The 19,316-nt window shown below is 40.9% G+C and overlaps 1 protein-coding gene across 1 annotated transcript; it reads left to right on the forward strand.

Annotated features, from left to right (window-relative positions):
- Window positions 1-626: 626 nt before the first annotated feature.
- Window positions 627-17,870, forward strand: LOC112423306 (uncharacterized). The gene is made up of 4 exons (XM_071096060.1): window positions 627-978; window positions 13,605-13,710; window positions 15,354-15,697; window positions 16,696-17,870. Exons 1-2 carry the CDS (start codon window positions 674-676, stop codon window positions 13,696-13,698), a joined length of 399 nt encoding a protein of 132 aa, XP_070952161.1. The 5' UTR covers window positions 627-673; the 3' UTR covers window positions 13,699-13,710; window positions 15,354-15,697; window positions 16,696-17,870.
- Window positions 17,871-19,316: the final 1,446 nt, after the last annotated feature.

Raw genomic sequence — 19,316 nt, forward strand, 5'->3', positions numbered from 1 at the left:
CATTCTACACAGATCACAATCACAAAAGTTTTCTTAGGAAACCACGCTCCCCCTGGGCAGCTCCCCAGGAAGGTAACCCTGGGCGTTGACCTTGCAATTGGAGGGGTGTTCGTTTTTTAATTACGCTGACAGACATTCAGTGGGAGCTGTACTGCCCCAGGACTAGTGAGCGGGGAGAGGTTTTCCCTGGTGTGCTCAGGCAGGACGTCCCAGGGATCTGGGATAACTGCTGACATAACTGCACGTTCACACGGCTGCCCCTCCCTTCTCCTCTCTGTCTTCTCCAAAACAAATGACCTCGCTGGGATCCTGTTTGCGCTTTACTGACTTCCTGGACCAAAGCAGTGTGCCCGTGAGCACAACAGCTGATCCCTTTCCGAGTGGAGTTTCCTAGCTGGTGCCTGTCCTCTATTGCGTATTTGTTTTCTGAGTGAACACTCACTGGGGTTGTGGCTCCACGAACTGGATTTCAGGAAATCAGCCAAGGCATTCTCTCTCTCTCCATTCCCAGAGAGGCAGAAAGCCTGGGAATGGGTTTGGCAAGAAGGTCTCTGTACCCTGGATCTCCATTGCTTTCAGCACCACTGGCTTTCCCTCCAGCTCAAGTGCAAAACCGGCCATCATTGCTACCTGGGGTGCCTCAGATTCACCCAAGTCCCCCAGGCCAGAGGACATGCTCTCAAGTCTTGTTTCAGAAAGAGGAACCCAAAGGTTGTTAAGGAAGAGAACCAGGATCCTCGGACCCAGGGTTTTCTCACCCCCTGCCCCTGCTCTGGCTGTGGCCTGCCAGACCTCTCCTCTGATTTGCACTTTCCTTTCTGCCAGTGCCTTTGTTTATCTGAGGCGCCAAGATCCCACTGCGAAGTCTGAAAGGAAGACCGGTGGTTCTCGCTTTTCCTCTAGATGCCATGGCTCCCAATGTCCTCTTCTTTCCTCTCAAAGACAATTGGATGTTGTTACTGATTTTCTTGGAATGAGGTCAATGAACATCGTTTTTCCCTAAGAATGTTCTCCTGTGCTTCAGAGACATATTTAGAAGGGCATAAGAACAAGAGGAATCAGTGTGGGTCCCTGCCACTGGCACTCCTCCAAGCTAGCTTTACCCCTTCATGCCAACACCATTTCCTCCCAGGCTTTTCACAGCTTTACAGCCCATCTCAAGTCTTTAACCACTAAGTGAGCTTTAAAGAAAGGAAAAAAGCTTCAAGGGTTCCCGGAAAGGAAAGAACTGGGCACCTCACATTCGGCCTAAGATAGGAGTGACAAGGCAGAAGGTTTGACATTTGCGTCACTGTTCTCTGTCCCACCCACTTACAACTTTATACTTATCCTCCCGAAGTCTCAATCCAGCTTCAATTTTATCTGGAAAGGGTCATTTGGGATACAAAAAGCTGTTCCTCCAATGCCACCAAACAACTGCTGGTGCCCTCTGTTACCATCCGAGAAAACCTAAACATCTCTCCAGCACAAGTAGACCAGGAATTCCCAACCCCCATCCCATATAAAATCCAAATGACGACAGTAATTGAATGACACAACGCATTCAATAACCCGCCGTACCCTTCCTTCACACCTCCAGGGATGATCACACTGACATCTCACCCCATCCGTGGGCTGCCCACAGCCTGGCCATGTCCAGGACTTCTAGTCTCTCTCTCTCTCTCTCTCTAAGAGACAGGGTCTCTTTAGGTTGCCCAGGATAGACGTGAACTCCTGGACTCAAGCGACCCTCTTCTCTCAGCCTCCCAAGGAGTTGTGACTATGGTCTCACACCACCATACCCAGCTAAGCTCACTGCACGTGTCAGTGTCTTATCTCCCGTCCCTTCCCTTCTTTGCTTTGTCCTCCCCTCCCCTGCTCTCGCTATTCACCTTTCCTTCAGTTGCCCACCTACTTCCATCGTCAGAGGCCAGTGCTCTTTGGATCTGACATGTTTTGTGTGGGTCCCAGTGGTTCATAGAAGGCCAGAGGGTCAGACACTTCTGCTCAGTAAGGGGAAGGATGAGAGGATCCATCTTGATCCTTCCCATCAAGGGCTATGGCAACAACTTGTACAAAGAAACCCAAAATAAAGCAACTTCCAAGAGGAGGGGAAAAAAGAAGGTGGCTCCAATTTGCTTCAAGGTGGGAGAATGGGATGAACAAAGACCTACTAGTGGGAAGTTGAGAAACTCTGTGAGGGCTCCTGACTTGGAACAGGATGGATGGATTGAGGGGAGAGTTACTTTACCCCTGGCCTAGCAGGGCACCATGAGCTGAGGAAAATGGCCATGAAGCTTCGGAAGGCTTTGTCTGGCCCATGCTTCTCAGAATTATAATGGTTTTCTTTCCTTACAAGGGAAGTCTAAAATTGGGAAAAGAGAAGCAAAGAGATGCTGTCTAAATCCTAAATGTTAGCAAGAGTTTTCTGCTCTGGAAACTGTGACTCAGATGTGGTAGAGATGAGATGGACGTGTGGCCGTGGTTGCATCCACCAGGAGGTGCAGCCACAGGACCAGGGACAAAAGGCTTCACCTGGAGGGCCCAAGGACAGCAGGCCTCACAAGGAGGGCCCAGGGACAGCACGTCTCACGTGGAGGACCCGGGGACAGCAGGCCTCACGTGGAGGGCCCGGGGACAGCAGGCCTCACGTGGAGGACCCGGGGACAGCAGGCCTCACGTGGAGGACCCGGGGACAGCAGGCCTCACGTGGAGGGCCCGGGGATAGCAGGCCTCACGTGGAGGACTGGGGGACAGCAGGCCTCACGTGGAGGACCTATGGACAGCAGGCCTCACGTGGAGGGCCCGGGGACAGCAGGCCTCACGTGGAGGGCCCGGGGACAGCAGGCTTCACGTGGAGGGCCTGGGGACAGCAGGCCTCATGTAGAGGGCCCCAGCCCCTGCCTAGAAGGAGGCAGGTGGGGAATCAGGAGATTCCCCTGCTGCATCAGGAGAAGCTTCGGTCTTGTTAAAAACAAAGACAGAAAGGAGGACAGGAAGACAATCACGTAGTCACTATATATAAGGTGTTTTCAATCTTCACCTGTTCCAGTTATACTTTGCAGCATGAAAAGTCATTCCAAAACATAGTAGCTTACACTTTGGGAGGCCGAGGTGAGAGGCTCACTGGAGCCCAGGAGTTTGAGACCAGCTTGGGCAAGATAGCGAGAAGCCCTCTCTACAAAAAATAAAAAACTAAAAATATTAGCCAACTGTGGTGGTGCATGCCTGTAGTCCTAGCAACCTGGGAGGCTGAGGCCTGAGGATTAATTGAGTCCAGGAGTTTGAGGCTGCAGTGAGCTATGATTGCATCACTGTACTCAAACGCGGGCAACAGAGGGAGGGGAGACCCTGTCTTTTAAAAACAACATACAGCAACAAAACCGCCCCAAAACATAGCAGCTTAAAACAGCTACAGTCAAGCTATCTCTCATGGCCTTTGTGGGTCAGGGTTTTGGGAAGCGGTTGGCTGTGCATCTCTCTTCATGTAGTCTCAAAACCTCTCCATGTGGTCTTTACATGGACTAATTTGGGCTGCTCACAACATGGCAGCCTGAGAAAAATCAGACGGCTCACATAGTAGCTGAAGGTTTCAAGAACAAGTATTTCAGAAACGTGGTAGAAACTGCATCCCCTCTTTTGACCTTATCTTGGAAGCTGCATAGCATGAATTCTGTTATACTCTACTGGAAAAAACGTTCAGAAAAGCCTGCCCAGTTTCAAGGGGAGGAAACATAGCCCCACCTCTCAGTGAGAAGAGTGTAAAAAGGTCTGCAGACATGTTAAACAGTAGTGACTGACCACCATTTTTTTCTCTTAAAACTAAGTTTCTGTCACCCTGATCTTTTCCCGTTCTTCTGATTGGTGTGTCTTCAGCTTATCCCTTCCGTTCCTCAGAGCAAGATGTTTTTCCCATTGAAATTGTGAGCATGCGAGGTAGCCATGCTTCAGAGAAGGCCCCATGAGGAACCACCCTTTTTAGCGTCCATGCTCTTGTGCCGTCTCCTCCCACACTGCGTCTGGGCTGCACTTGGAGGAAGTGATGCTGTGGGATTTCCAAGGTTAGGGCATAGGAAACCTTGCCGCTTCTACCCGGGCCTTTTTTTTTTTTTTTTTTTTTTTTTTTTGAGACGGAGTCTTGCTCTGTAGCCCGGGCTGGAGTGCAGTGGCCGGATCTCAGCTCACTGCAAGCTCCGCCTCCCGGGTTCATGCCATTCTCCTGCCTCAGCCTCCGGAGTAGCTGGGACTACAGGCGCCCGCCACCTCGCCCGGCTAGTTTTTTGTATTTTTTTTAGTAGAGACGGGGTTTCACGGTGTTAGCCAGGATGGTCTCGATCTCCTGACCTCGTGATCTGCCCGTCTCGGCCTCCCAAAGTGCTGGGATTACAGGCTTGAGCCACCGCGCCCGGCCAACCCGGGCCTTTTGAAAGGCCCTATTCCCTCCTTATTCTAGAGAAAGTCAGCCACCATATATGACATGTAAGCTGAGACCACCATGCATTGAGGAAGCCCAAGTTAGCCACATGGAGGGGACATGTGGAGAAAGCAAGGTATTTGGCCAAACCCCAGAGATTTTGGCCATCCCAGCCCAGGGATCCAGACAGGTAAGCGAAGAAGCCATGTTGGATGTTGAGCTTGGTTGAGCATTCAGAGGACCCCAGTCCAACCACCATGTGATTGCAATCACGTTTGGAAACTCAAAGCGAGAACCACCTGAGTCTAGTTAACCCTCAGAAGCTTCAGAGATAATAATAAGCTGTCATTTGAAGCTCCTAAATTTTTGCGGTGGCTTGTTACACAGCCAGAACATCCAGTTCTAGCAATTCCACGTCAGAATTTCTCCCAAATCTGAATCTCTTAAATTGGCCTTCAACATCACTTCCTTGCTGAGGCAAAGCTTCCTCTCTGGTTTCCGAGCAAGGAGGCACGCTTTAAGGAAGTTGGCCATAGAGGTGATATAAGAAATGCTCATAAGCGACTACAAAATAAAGCAGTAAGGAGGTATGCCGTGAGGTCTGTATAGAAAATAGCTTCCAAGAGAACTCAGAAAAGAGAGGGACAGAATTATTCCAGCCTGGAGTCAGTGGGCCTGAAAAGGAGGTGGCATTGAATTGGACCTTGAACACCAAGTAGAAGTTTGTGGACTTGTTTTGTAGAAGTAGGGAGCTAGTAAGAAGTTTTGAGCAGAAAAGTAATGTGATCAAAAATATGTTTCATAAAAACATTGTTCTGAAAGTGATGGACGTAAAAGGCAATTGCATTTGGAAGACACTAGATGGGGTGGTCAGTGAGCCTGGGGAGACCGGTGAAGAAACTATCATGACAGGCCAGGGAGAAGCAATGAGCCCGCGAATAAGGCTGGCCATGGGACTGAGGTTAAAGAGACTAGGCTTAAGAGATATTCTAGAGGTAGATAAGACTATGAAATACACATAATGACAAAATTATAACCCAAATTCTCCTATTCCCTGAATAAGTGAAAACAAATAATTCCACAGATTTTACTTTCTGGAGAAATGTGGCTTTTCAAATAAAATACCTTTTCAAAGAAATACTTTATGGTTAGGGGGAGAAGAGTAAATTAAATTCCCTAACTTTAAATATGTATGATCAGATAATTTTTTTTTTTTTTGAACATTTAGGGCCAGTTCTGAAATATTCACTTACAATTTTTGTTACTTACCCGTCCCTCTGGTATGTTAGAGTGTAAGAAGCCTCCAAAAACAATTCAGGGCAAATCATTACTGATTTTTAAAACCTGCAGTGGTCCTTGAAACCCGATGGGTGCTCCAAAGAGTTTTTAGAGTATGAGCTCCCTCTAGTGGCCAAAAATAATCTTTACTGCTTTATCAAATCTGCCACGTATTTATATTTATTTTAATAAGCAGTTTATCTTCTGCTACAACTGAACTTACACTTTCAATTTTTTTCTTGCTTGTTACCAAATAGGCTCCATAATATTCACGATGAATCTCAACATCTAGGATCTAGTATTATTGTTATAATTAGTGATTATCAGTTTTCTATGTGTTTATTGAGTTTCTGACTGCACCAAAATGCAATTATCACCTGATTAATATATCAACTAATTTACTATAAATGTTCTAAGGAAGTAATATTATTATTTATCACCATAAAAAGTACTCATTGGACCATGATCCTTGCTTGGCTCATGCCGATAATCCCAACACTTTGGAAGACCAATGCGGGAACATCACTTAAGGCCAGGAGTTCAAGACCCACCTGGGCAACATACTGAGACCCCATCTCTATAAAAAAAAGAAAAAGAAAAAAAATTAGCTGAGCATGTTAGTGCACCTGTAGCCCTGACTACTTGGAAGGCTGAGGAGAGAGGATCACTTGAGCCAAGTAGTTTGGGGTTACAGTCAGCTATGATCATGCCACTGCACTCCAGCCTGGGCAACAGAGTGAGACTCTGTCTCTAAATTAAAAAAAAAAAAAAAAAAAAAAAAAAAAAAAAAAACTTTAAAAAGTGTTCATTGATAAATGCATATTCTCTCGAAATTAGTTCAATTTGAAACAACTCCAAAGATGTACATTTCCAGATCCCACCATTTCTTAAAGAAAGGGGTCGCCCTCATCAGACATTTTTCCTATTGTCTTAGGGATTAACATCCCCTCTTACTCCTCATTACTTATGCAAATTTCTGCAGCCAGCTTGAATTTCTCCTCAGAAAATGGGTTTTTCTTTTCTATCACACTGTCAGGCTGCAAATTTTCAAACTTTTATGTTCTGCTTCCCTTATAAAACTGAGTGCCTTCAATAGCACCCAAATCACCTCTTGAATACTTTGCTGTTTAGAAACGTCTTTTGCCAGATACCCTAAACCGTCTCTCTCAAGTTCAAAGTTTCACAAATCTCTAGGGCAGTGGCAAAATGCTGCCAGTCTCTTTGCTAAAACATAACAGGAGTCACCTTTGCTCCAGTTCCCAACAAGTTCCTGATCTCCATCTGAGACCATCTCAGCCTGGACCTTATTGTCCATATCGCTATCAGGCTGTTGGTCAAAGCCATTCGACAAGTATCTAGGAGGTTCCAAACTTTCCCACATTTTCCTGTCTTCTTCTGAGCCCTCCAAACTGTTTCAACCTCTGCCTGTTACTCAGTTCCAAAGTCACTTTCACATTTTCAGGTAGCTTTTAAGCAGCGCCCCACTCTACTGGTACCAATTTACTGTGTTTCGCACTGCTGATAAAGACATACCTGAGACTGGGAAGAAAAAGAGGTTTCGTTGAACTTACAGTTCCACATGACTGGGAAGGCCTCAGAATCAAGGCAGGAGGTGAAAGACACTTCTTAAATGGCAGCAGCAAGAGCAAACGAAGATACAAAAGTGGCAACCCTTGATAAAACCATCACATCTCATGAGGCGTATTCACTACCACAAGAACAGCATGGGAAACCACCCCTATGATTCAAGTTATCTCCCACTAGGTCCCTCCCACAACACGTGGAGATTACGGGCACACAATTCAAGAGGAGATTTGGGTAGGGACACAGCCACACCATATCACTAATTTAGGACAGATGCATCGTTGCGATTGTAAGAATCAAACCAGAGCTATAACTTACACAGCTTCTGTCACATGGTAGATGTTCCATAAATGCTTACTGTATTTGATTTGGACCTGGTTTCAAAAGCCCTTATTCACATTTTTTTAAAAGTTGTAGAAAGTAATTTGATCACCTTTCTTTCCATCTTTCTAGTTGGCATTTCATGGGTGGTTCCACTGAAAAGCAATCAACTTTGATATTGTTTGAATATGTGTCCCCTCCAAATCTCATGTTGAAATGTAATCCCCAATGTTAGAGCGGGGAGCCTGGTGAAAGATGATTGGGTCATGCGGGCAGATTTCTCATGAAGGGTTTAGCATCATCCCCTTAGTGCTGTCCTCTTGATAGTGAGTGAGTTCTCCTGAGATATGGTCATTTAGAAGTGGATGGCACTGGCCCGGCGTGATGGCTCACGCCTGTAATCTCAGCACTTTGGGAGACCGAGGCGGGCAAATCACGAGGTCCAGAGATCGAGACCATCCTGGCTAACATAGTAAAACCCCACCTCTACTAAAAATACAAAAAATTAGCTGGGCGTGGTGGCGGGCGCCTGCAGTCCTAGCTACTCAGGAGGCTGAGGCAGGAGAATGGTGTGAACCCGGGAGGCAGAGCTTGCAGTGAGCCCAGATCGCGCCACTGCACTCCAGCCTGGGCGACAGAGCAAGACTCCGTCTCAAAAAAAAAAAACAAAACAAAACTGTATGGCACCTTCCCGCTCACCCTCTCTCTAGCCTGTGCTGCTGCCATGTAAGACGCCTGCTCCCCTTCACCTTCCACCAAGATTGGAAGCTTCCTGAGGCCTCCCCAGAAGCAGGTGCTTGTGCCATGCTTCCTGTACAGCCTGCAGAACCATGAGCCAATTAAAACTCTTTTCTCATAAATTACCCAGTCTCAGGTATTTCTTTATACCAATGCAAGAATGGTCTAATACAACTTCATACCTTATGACATTGATCATTAGTTTTCCATCTTGCTGAGTAGAATTGTTCTTACTTGGGGTTTCTAAAGTTAATCTCAGCTTAAATGAACACATGCTAGACTTTATAGCTTCACTTATTTGAATTTTGAAGACAAGCATTTAATTATATATGTTGATCAATGTTGATAAACATACTGGATAATGTAAGGGAAAGAGGAGAGAAACAAATTCTCTAATAGGAGTTTAGTTTAACCTTTCCTAAAGTTTACATAAAAAATCTTAGAACATCAAAAGTCTGTCCAAAAAAATTTGTGAGCAACCTTCTATTTCCCAGGCACTCCCAGAAGCACAAGGGACAAAGAAATAAGTAATATATAGTTCTTACTCTAAGTGAGAAATTTTTTTCATTCAAACAGTAACAGTTATTTTTGGTAAAATAAACTCACACAATGAAACCACAATCTTTTCTAGTCTCATAAATTAATTAGCTAAAAAAATACAAAAGTATTTCTATAACAATTCTTTCAAATTTAATTACCAGATTAAGAATATTCCTTTGGATATTCTAGTTCCATGATTGCTAACGTTATTAATAAAACTTAACATAATTTAATCTATATAATATTCTGACTCATTGGTTCTAATTTAAGACTTCTGAAAACTCAATAAGAAAACCAATTTGTAGCTGTTTTTATACAAACTGCCTCAATCATTTCAATACATTGTTATCACTGTATCAGGGAGAGAAATAAGAATCTATTTTTACTGAATAGAAATGTATTTAAAATAATATTGGCCGGGCCCGGTGGCTCAAGCCTGTAATCCCAGCACTTTGGGAGGCCAAGACCGGCGGATCACGAGGTCAGGAAATCGAGACCATCCTGACTAACACGGTGAAACCCCGTCTCTACTAAAAAATACAAAAAACTAGCCGGGCGTGGTGGCAGGCGCCTGTAGTCCCAGCTACTCGGGAGGCTGAGGCAGGAGAATGGCGTGAACCCAGGAGGTGGAGCTTGCAGTGAGCTGAGATTTGGTCACTGCACTCCAGCCTGGGCGAGAGAGCGAGACTCCATCTCAAAAATAAATAAATAAATAAATAAATAAATAATATTGCCCTCACTCTCTCCTTATAAATCATAAAAGAAAAGGTGAGATGTGAGCTTTTCATTGTTTAGCCAATAAGATAGGTATTTAATGGTATGGTTGTAATTTGTAATTCTCTGGCTACCAAAAGATTTTTGTACCTTTTATGTATTTATTAGCCATTTGATTTCTTCTTTTGTAACATACATATTTAGGTCTTCTAACCATTTTGCTTATTGATTTATATTAATATTTATATATTTTGAATACCAGGGGTTTTTTGGATATATGTGCTATAAATACTTTCTCTGTTCTGTTTGTTTTTTTGTTTTTGTTTTTAGTTTTTAAAGAAACAGACAGTTTAAATTTACCATCTGAAAAAGTATGTAGCCTTTTGCTTTGGAAAGCTATTTTTACTGGATATAGAATTTTAGCTGGGTAGTCTTTTTCTTTCAATATTTTAAAGATGCTGCCTCACTCTCTCTTGGTTTCCGTTGCTTCTAATGAGGTATCTGGTGTCATTTTTATATAATATTTGTTTCTCTGTACATAATGTATATTCCTTCTAGCTGCTCTTAAGATTTTTATCTTTCTCACTGGTTTCAAGCAATTTGATCATTATATTTCTTGTAATATTTTCTTCAGGTTTCTTGTGCTAGGGATTCTTTGAGCTTCCTGAATCTGTAGACCCATAGTTTTCATCACATTTTAAATTTTTTCAGTTGTTATTATATTTCCTTCATTATTTTTTCTACCCTCACGCTCCTCCTTCAGAAGCTATTATTACAGGTTTATTAGCTGTATTAGTTCATTTTCACACTGCTGTAAAGAACTGCCTGAGACTGGGTAATTTGTAAAGAAAAGATATTCTTTTCACTGTTCTGCATGGCTGCGGAGGCCTCAGGAAACTTACAATTGTGGCAGAATGTGAAGGGGAAGCAAAGACACCTTCACATGGTGGCAGGAAAGAGAGAGCTTGTGAGAGCTCAGGAATAACTACCATTTATAAAACCATAAGATCTCGTGAGAATTCACTCAGTGTCACAAGAACAGCATGGGGAAAACCACCCCCATGATCCAATCACCTCCCACTAGGTCTCTCCCTTGACATATGGGTATTACAATTCAGGATTAGATTTGGTTGGGGACTCAAAGCCAAACCACAGTATTAGGCTACTTAATGCTATCCCACAGTTTAATAATGCTCTCTTTATCTTTTTTCAGTCTTTCTCTCTTTGTCACATTTTGAATAGTTTTGATTCCTATGTCTTCAAGTTCACTAATCTTTTTTCTGCAGTATTTGATCTGATTTTAGTCCTATCCATTATTATATATCCTAGACATCGTATTTTTCATCTGTTGAAGTTATGTTTGGATCTTTTTTATGTCTTTAATGTCATCATACAACATGCTCAATCTTTCCTCTACTTTTTTTCCACTTGTTGAATTGAAAAAGCCATTTTCTATCTTCTTAAACATGTTTTATATGTTTCTTCTTATAACTATTTTAATGTCCCTATTTACACACCTAATTTACCACTTGTATAATTTATGGATCCGTCTCTACTGACCAGATTTTTTTTCTCCTTATTTTGGATGCAAAATAAGAAGAAAATTGTCTTATTTTTTCATTGTCTTATTTGCCAGACATTGTGAATTTTACCTTGTTAGAGGCTAGATTTTTGTATATCTATAAAAAATCTTAAGCTTTGTTCCAAAAGTCAGGAAATTTATAGAAACAGCTTGACTTTCTCTTGACCTCCTTTTAAGTTTTGTTATATGAGATCAAAGCAGCCATTAGTCTAGAGTTGATTTTTTCCAACTATAGACGATGCCCTTCTGAGAACTCTACCTGTTGCTACATTAATTATGGGGTTTTGTAATCTGACTGATAAAAATACAAACTACTTCCAGCCCTATTTGAGATCCAAGTACTGTTTCCTCTGATACTTTTGGATGGCTCTTTCTCCAACCTCACCCATTAAGTTACATGTATATGCTGATCAGTATATAGTTGAAGACTTAGCTACAGATACCTGAAATTCTCTCTCTCTGTATAGCTCTGTCCTCTCCAGTACTCTGTTCTATGAAGTCAAGCCATTTTGATCTTCTGAGACTCCCAGCTCCACCTCCTCAGCTCAGAAAGACCACTGGGTTGCATCTGGATTTCTCCTTCCGTGCACTGTGGCCTGCAAACTGTCTCCAGAAAGTAAGCTGGAGCAATCACAGGTGTATTAATTTGCTGGGGTGGCCATAACAAGATACCCACAGATTGGGTATTAAAACCACAGCTTTAACAACAGAAATGTATTTTCTCACAGTTCTGAAGGCTAGATGCCCAAGATTAAGATGTAAGGTTTTGTTTCTGCTAAGGTCTCCCTTCTTGGCTTGTAGATGGCCACCTTCTTACTGTGTCCTGACATGATCATTTATCTATATGTGGGTGTGCACCCCTGTAATCTCCTTATTTGTCCAAATTTCTCTTCTTATAAGGACATCGGCCAGGCCAGACTAGGGCCCACCTTAGTGGCCTCATTTTAACTTAATCATCTTTTTAAAGGCCCTGTCTCCAAATACCATCACATTCTGAGGTACTGGGGGCTAAGGCTTCAACATACTAACTATAGAGGAATACAATTCAGTCTATAACAGTAATGCTGCCCTCATTCTGTTTTTCCTGTCTCCCATGGATCACTCTTCGGCGCAGCCCGATGTCTGATAACTATTGTTTCATATATTTGCCTAGTTTTTAGTTGGTTTGGGGGAGAGGGTAAATCTGGCACTATATTATACCATCTTGGTTGGAAGCAGAAGACTGAAACAATTTTAAAGTACTACAATTTGTTAACCTTTTTCTTGCTTACCCTAAGATACGAAGATATTATTTTCTTCTTTTTTCAAAGATTTATAGTTTTGCCTTTCTTGCTTAAGTTTTTAATTCATGTGGAATTGATTTTTGAGCATAGAGTAAGATTGAGGTCCAATTACATTTTTCCCATAAGGATATATAATTGTTTCAGCAATATTTAGTGAAAAGTCCATCTACTTTTCCCTTTGCTATGAAGTACATTCTTATAATAAGTCAAATGTTCATAAATGTACAGTCGATTTTTGAGTCCTCTTTTCCATTGGTCTAATAATTTATTCCTGACCAATTGTGTATGGTCTTAATTACAAAAAGTAAAAAGTTTGATAATACCAATTATTGATGAGTTACAAATGAAAAGAAATATTCATACAATGCTACTGAGAATATAATTCAGTACAACTGCTGTATTAGTGTACTAGGGCTGCTATAACAAATTATCATAAACCAAGTGGCTTAAAACAATAGAAAGTTATTGTCTTACAGTTCTGGAGGCTAAAAGCCTAATATCAAAGTATTGGTAGGACCGTACTCCCTCCAAAGGCTCTAAGGACAAATTCTTCCTTGGCTCTTCTAGCTTTTCTGGTTGGTGGCAATGTAGCTAGCTGCATCATTTCAATCTCTGCCTCTGTCTCTACATGGCCATATTCCCCTCTGAGTGTGTCTTCTCTGTTCCAAATCATTTTCTCCTTATGAGGACATCAGTCAATGGATTTAGGACACTCCCTAATCCAATATGACTTCTTCCTAACTTGATTATATCTGTTATATCATACAGTCATATCATCAACACCACAATCAAGATGTAGGACATTTTCATCATCTCAAAAACTTTCCTGATGCCCCTTTGCAGTCAACTCTGTCTAAATTCTGGCCACAGACAAGCACTGATTTTCTTTTTGTTGCTATAGTTTTGTCCTTTCTGAAATTTTATATAGGTGAAATCAATTACAGTAGGTAGTCTTTTTATATGGTTTCTTTCAATTAGCATAACATTTCTCAGGATCATCGAAGTTGTTGTCTGTATCAGCGGTGTATTCCTTTTATAAAAATTTATTACAATATATTGAATTTCCAACAATGGACATTTGCATTGTTTCTCTTTTGCTTCTATGAACAGTGTTACTATGAACATTTGCATACAAGTCTTTGTATAAACTTATGTTTTCATTTTTCTTCAGTAAATACCCAGCAGTGGGATTGCTGGATCATATGAAAATGCCAGACTATATTTCATCAGCAACATCTGAGAGTTCCAGTTGCTCTACACCCTAACACTTAATATTGGTCAGTCTTTTTAATTTTAGCCATACTAGGGGGTGTGTAGTTGCGTATTGTTTGGTCTGAATTTGCATTTCCCTACTGACTAATTGTGTTGAGCTTCTTTTCACAGTGTCTATTAACTATTACTATATCTTTCCTTGGTGAAATACCTGTTTAAGTGTTTTGCCTTCTTTTCAATTGTGTTGTTTGTCTTAGTAAGTTATAAGGGTTTACTACAAATCTGGTTACAAGTCCTTTGTCAGATGATTTGCAAACATTTTCTACAACTCTATGGCTTGCCGTTTTGTTTTCTTAACTGTGCTTTTCTAAGAATTTTTTAAAAATTTTGAAATGACATACGTCTTCCTTGTTATTTTTGCAAGCTCCTTAAGGTCAGAAATTGTGACTTACATGTTTGAAGTACGTAGTATATAATAGGCACCTGTAAATATTTAGTGACTATAATTAGTAACATTCTGAGGCCAATTATGTGGTAGTCACTGTGATTAGTGCTTCAAATTTTTGCTTGCATTCTACCGTCACGTACCTATAAGTAGATATTCTTACCCTCATTTTGCTGTTGAGTGAATGAAGCTGCAGACAGGCTTCGTAGCTTGACTAAGTTTGCACAACTAGTAAGGGATAGGGCCAGACTCCAAACCTGGGTCTACTTGACTTTAAAGTCCATACTCTTAGCCACATGATGATACCACCTTTTGTTGACTAATGAATGAGTGAGTGAATGAATGAATTCTACCTTATTTGTTCTTAAAGATTATGTGTTTATGTGCATATGTATTTGTATTTACTTTTCTACACATTAAAACTCTCTGCAACAATACAAGGAACTAAAAAACACAGTTAGCCATGGTGGTAAGGAAGAGTTGGGAAAGCAAAATAGGAAAGAAAGTTTATATACGTCTTTTTTTTAATTTTTAGACAATGTGAACGTATTATGTACTACATTCAAAGTATTGAGTAAAAACAATAAAGTCCCATATTAAAATAATGATTTGTATTATAAATCAATAGAAAAACAGTTTGCACATTTAATTGAGGAAGCAATTGTTAACGATTCTTAGACCGGGCTCAGTGGTTCACACCTATAATCCCAACACTACAAGAAGCCGAGTTGGCTGGATCTCTTGAGCTCAGGAGTTCAAGACTAGCCTGGGCAAGATGGTGAAATCCAGCTCAACAAAAAATACAAAAATTAGCCGGGTGTAGTGGCATGTGCCTGTAGTCCCAGCTACTTGGGAGGCTGAGGTGGGAGGATCACTTGAGCCCAGGAGGTTGAGGTTGCAGTGAGCCAAGATTGTGCCACTGCACTCCAGCCTGGACAATAGAATGTGACCCTGCCTCAAAAAAAAAAAAAAAGCAAAATAAAAACAACTCTCAGAATAAGAGAAAGGTTGATTTCTGTGGAGAATTTCCTTTAGGGAATTTTAAAATTTCCAAGGCCCAACGTGACTTTAGATATGTGCACAGATCCAGGCCAGGAGCAGTGCCTGTGGCTTTAGAATTCACATCTTCATTCAGTGAATTGTGTAGTAGCTCTGGTGTCTGGCAGCCAAGCCCATCTTACTGTGCACTCTTGGCCCTTAGCAGGTGAGGCATTGGTTACTGTTGAAAACATGGGGTTATTGACATAGAGTTTCTACTTGTAGTCAATCGCTGCCTGGATTCACAGAAGGACAAATTACAATGCATTTTGAAAGACTGGTCTACAGTCAAATACCAGTTATCACAGACTTCACTGGCCTTAATGAGGAGGCTGAGCTGGATTTAATTACTGGGACATGCAACGCTTACACCAAACTCTTCGATTCTCAACTTGGAAAAGCAAATGTGGATACAGATGAGTGTGGACATGGCTTCAGTAGGAAATGTCAAGTTTATTCATCACTCTGAAGTTTCTTCAGCTGCCACAGAAACTGCACCCTCCCTCCCGACTGGTTGGTGATCTTGCTTTGCTCCCAAGAAGGTATTTTCTGCTGACCTGATAGATCAGGTAAGAGAGTAGCAATGTGTCTTTTGTCCTCTGCCTCCAGTTCCCTGGCTGCCTGCATTGCTGCATTTGTTATCTGTGGATTGAAAGTGACACCACTCTCGAGGAGGGTGAACGCAGAGGTGTATGCACAGCTAGTACCAGTAACACCCCTAGAATGAGCCAAGGGAAGATGAGGGAAGGAGGAAAGGGAGCCTTAGGTATGGGCCTAGGAAAAAGGTCGGGGGTTACTTATGTAGGAGGTATGGATGGTGAAGCTGGATCTCTTCTTACCTGTGGTGAGCACACCATACCGGACAACCCAGGGCCTACATTGTAGAGGGTGCACTCTGTGCATGCAATGCATTTTGTCAACAGAAAGCTCTGTGTAAAAGTCTTAAAGCAACTCCTTAGAAATCCTGTTTCATTATTAGTTTAGAAGGAATCAAAAATGGAAATGTGGCAAGAGCTGTAATGGGTATTAAAAGCCCCCGCTGGCAGTGCTGGGTCTTAGCTCCCTCCAATGGTGATCCTCTTCAAATAAGGAGTCTTGAGCCAAAAATCCACCCTTCCTGTTAAATAAATGTTTATAGTCATTATTTTATTATAAAAGTGATAATAGCTTGACAGTACAGCAAAGCACAATGAAAGATAAATGCATGTAAATAGTATAATGCAGTAATTAAAAGCCTGGTAAAAATCTCAACTCTGTCACTTAATAACCTAAATCACGTAATAGCTTTGTGCCTCAATCTTCTAAAAAGTGGAAATAATACTGATAATAATAACAGTAATAGTGTTTGCCTTCATGATATTATTGTGGAGAAGAAACAAGTTAATATAGATAAAGTATTTAACATAGTATCAGGCAACAGGAAGCATACAATAATTCGTTGTGGTTGGGTTATGATTATTGTTGTTGCTATTATTGTTATTATGACACTAACATTATCTACAACTTTCTATATTTCATCTGTTAACAAACATTTCAATATAAAATCTGATCCTACTCCATGACTCAGACCTTTGTCATTTTGATTGAAAATATGTTTACCTGCTGGTCCCCAGTCTCACTCTTCTGCACCTCAGATCAACTGAGTGTATATTCAGAGGTAAGTATGTGGTAAGTATGCTTGTCATTTACATTATCTGTCAGCATGAGTATTGGTTTCCTAGAAACCTAATATTGAAAACACTTAGCATTGCTAAAAGCATTAAATGAAATAAAGACTCAATATAGCTGCACTAATCTGTGCTTTCTAAATTTACTGATGGAAGTGAAGAAAGTAGGTTGGCATGGAGTTTGTACAATTTATGGATCACACTGATCTGAATTCAGACAGTGTGTGCTCAGATAAAAATATTGTTTCCTTCCATGAGGTTTCCAGTTTTGCAGAGAAGAATACCTCTGTTTAGTTCATTACTTAACACAATGGGTGGCCTTGCATTCTGGAAGTGAAATGACACAAGAATGTCTTCACCGCATTATCCAGAGGTAAAGATTCTCTGGCACAAAATCACAACCAAGGTGGGGTCTCAAAACTATAGAACAAATGGCAGCAGCCATGCAGCCAGCCTTGGTTCGGGTGGGCTGTAGAAGTAGAGGTTGTCCTCGTGTGATCAGCACTGACTTCCTGTTGTGGCCACACGGACAGAGATGAGATGGCAGAAAGCAGGAAAGAAACCAGAGCTGCAGTTGACAGGTGACTGGTCAAAGTGGAAGGGACAGAGACTACACCAAAGACTTCTCAGAAAATACTTGCCTAGGAGGCTCTTGGAAAGATATTCAGAGTTGCTAAACATATCCTGTTACTAGGAAAACGAGAGTTTTATCTTTCTCTTATTCAAAAAGAAAAAACAAAAAGAAAATTAGTGCTCTTAAGAAAAGGTATTTTAATGTCATCCATTATAAAATTAGAAAACCTTGAAAAGCAAATGTTTCTTCTGACCATTTACATTGAGCTTCTTTCATAATCTCATATGCAACCTTGTGGATTGAAGGTGGAGAGTCCTTGGGATCACCCAGGAACATCTCTCTCTGCTCCCCCTGCTACGCAGGAGGAGATTTGAAACCACATGTGTCTACTTCATTTCTGTCACTGGTAAGACAGTGTCATATGCTTTGTAGGTAACTCAAATATATTGTAGGTAACTCATAGATGTTGATTGAATTAATGTTTAATAAAATGAGATCACCAGTTCTGCTGTTATCGTCATCCTCATTTCAATTCACTGAACTTTGTACCAAAGCCAAATATATTATTTAAAAAAATAGAAAAACCAAGAAACTTCTGAAAAATTAATACAATCTAAATAATAATCATTAAAAAGTTGGTAAATTATGGTAAAATGGCATACTATGCAGTCATTAAAGAGACAATGTTGCTCTGTATTTATTTACATAGAATGTTATCCTTGGGCAAAAAACTTATTTAAAAAATAGAAGCAGTTTAAAATATGTTTGATATAATGCCTTTTGTTAAAAAAAAACAAACAAACAAACCATGTATGGGTATATGTGTAAAAATGTGTATGGTTGTGTGTGTTTGTAAATAGGAAATAATTGGAAGATATCCAACACAAGTTTCCATGGATGAGATGGGAGGCAGATGATAAGTGATATTTGTTTCTATATTTTATATATTACTATATTTTCTGTTTTTATAGTAATGAAAAAGTATTAGTTTACATTCTGAAATAAATTTAACTAGCTTAAAATAATATGTAGCAACAATCTTAAAAAATTCTTAATTATTAAAAATCTCATCATCCAATAATTATTTAAATACCTTTTCATACTATCTGTATAAGTTAGCTAATGTTTTATAACAAAGTCTTAAAGTACTAATTTATTATTATGGCCCATGAATCTGTGTGACACCTGAGGACTAAGTATTGACTGACTTAGGTTGAGCTTCGCTGATATTATAGACTGAATTATGGCCCTCAAAATTCCTGTGTTGAAATCCAAATCCCCAGTATCTCAGAATGTGATTGTATTCAGAGATGGGGTCTTTAAAGAGGTAATTAAGATAAAGTGAGGTCATAAAGGTGGGTCCTAATCCAATAAGATTGGTATCCTTGTAAAAAGAGGAGATTTGGACACAAACCTGAGCATATAGAAAACACCATGTGAAATAAAGACAACCATCTACAGACCACAGAGAGAGGCCTCAGAAGAAACCAGACCTGCTGATGCCTTGATCTTAGATCTCCAGCCTGCAGAACTGTTAGGAAATAAATGTCTGTTGTTTTAACTTACATAGTCTCTGATACTTTGCTATGGCAGCCCTAGCAAACTCACAAGCTGCTATCAACTGGGCTCAAATTGTAGGTTGACTAAGAGATCTGCTCTAGGCTAGATTTGTCTAGGGTACTTTTGCTGGGGCAACTCATCTCCAAATGTCTAAATTTTCTCTTCAAGCACCTGTGAACTTCAAGCTCTGGCATATCCTTCTCATGGATGGCAAGAACACAAGAGAGAAAGTGGAAACATGCAAAATTTCTTGAGGCTTAATCGTGGAGCTAGCACACTGTCACTTCTGTCTTATTCTATTGGTTTAAGCAATTCACATGAGTAAGCCTAAGGTAGAGAATTATGCTGTGCCTACCACGGGAAAGCATTGCGAAATGGCGTGGTAAA

Source organism: Macaca nemestrina, chromosome 5 (genome assembly GCF_043159975.1).
Source record: "Macaca nemestrina isolate mMacNem1 chromosome 5, mMacNem.hap1, whole genome shotgun sequence".
NCBI lineage: Eukaryota > Metazoa > Chordata > Mammalia > Primates > Cercopithecidae > Macaca > Macaca nemestrina.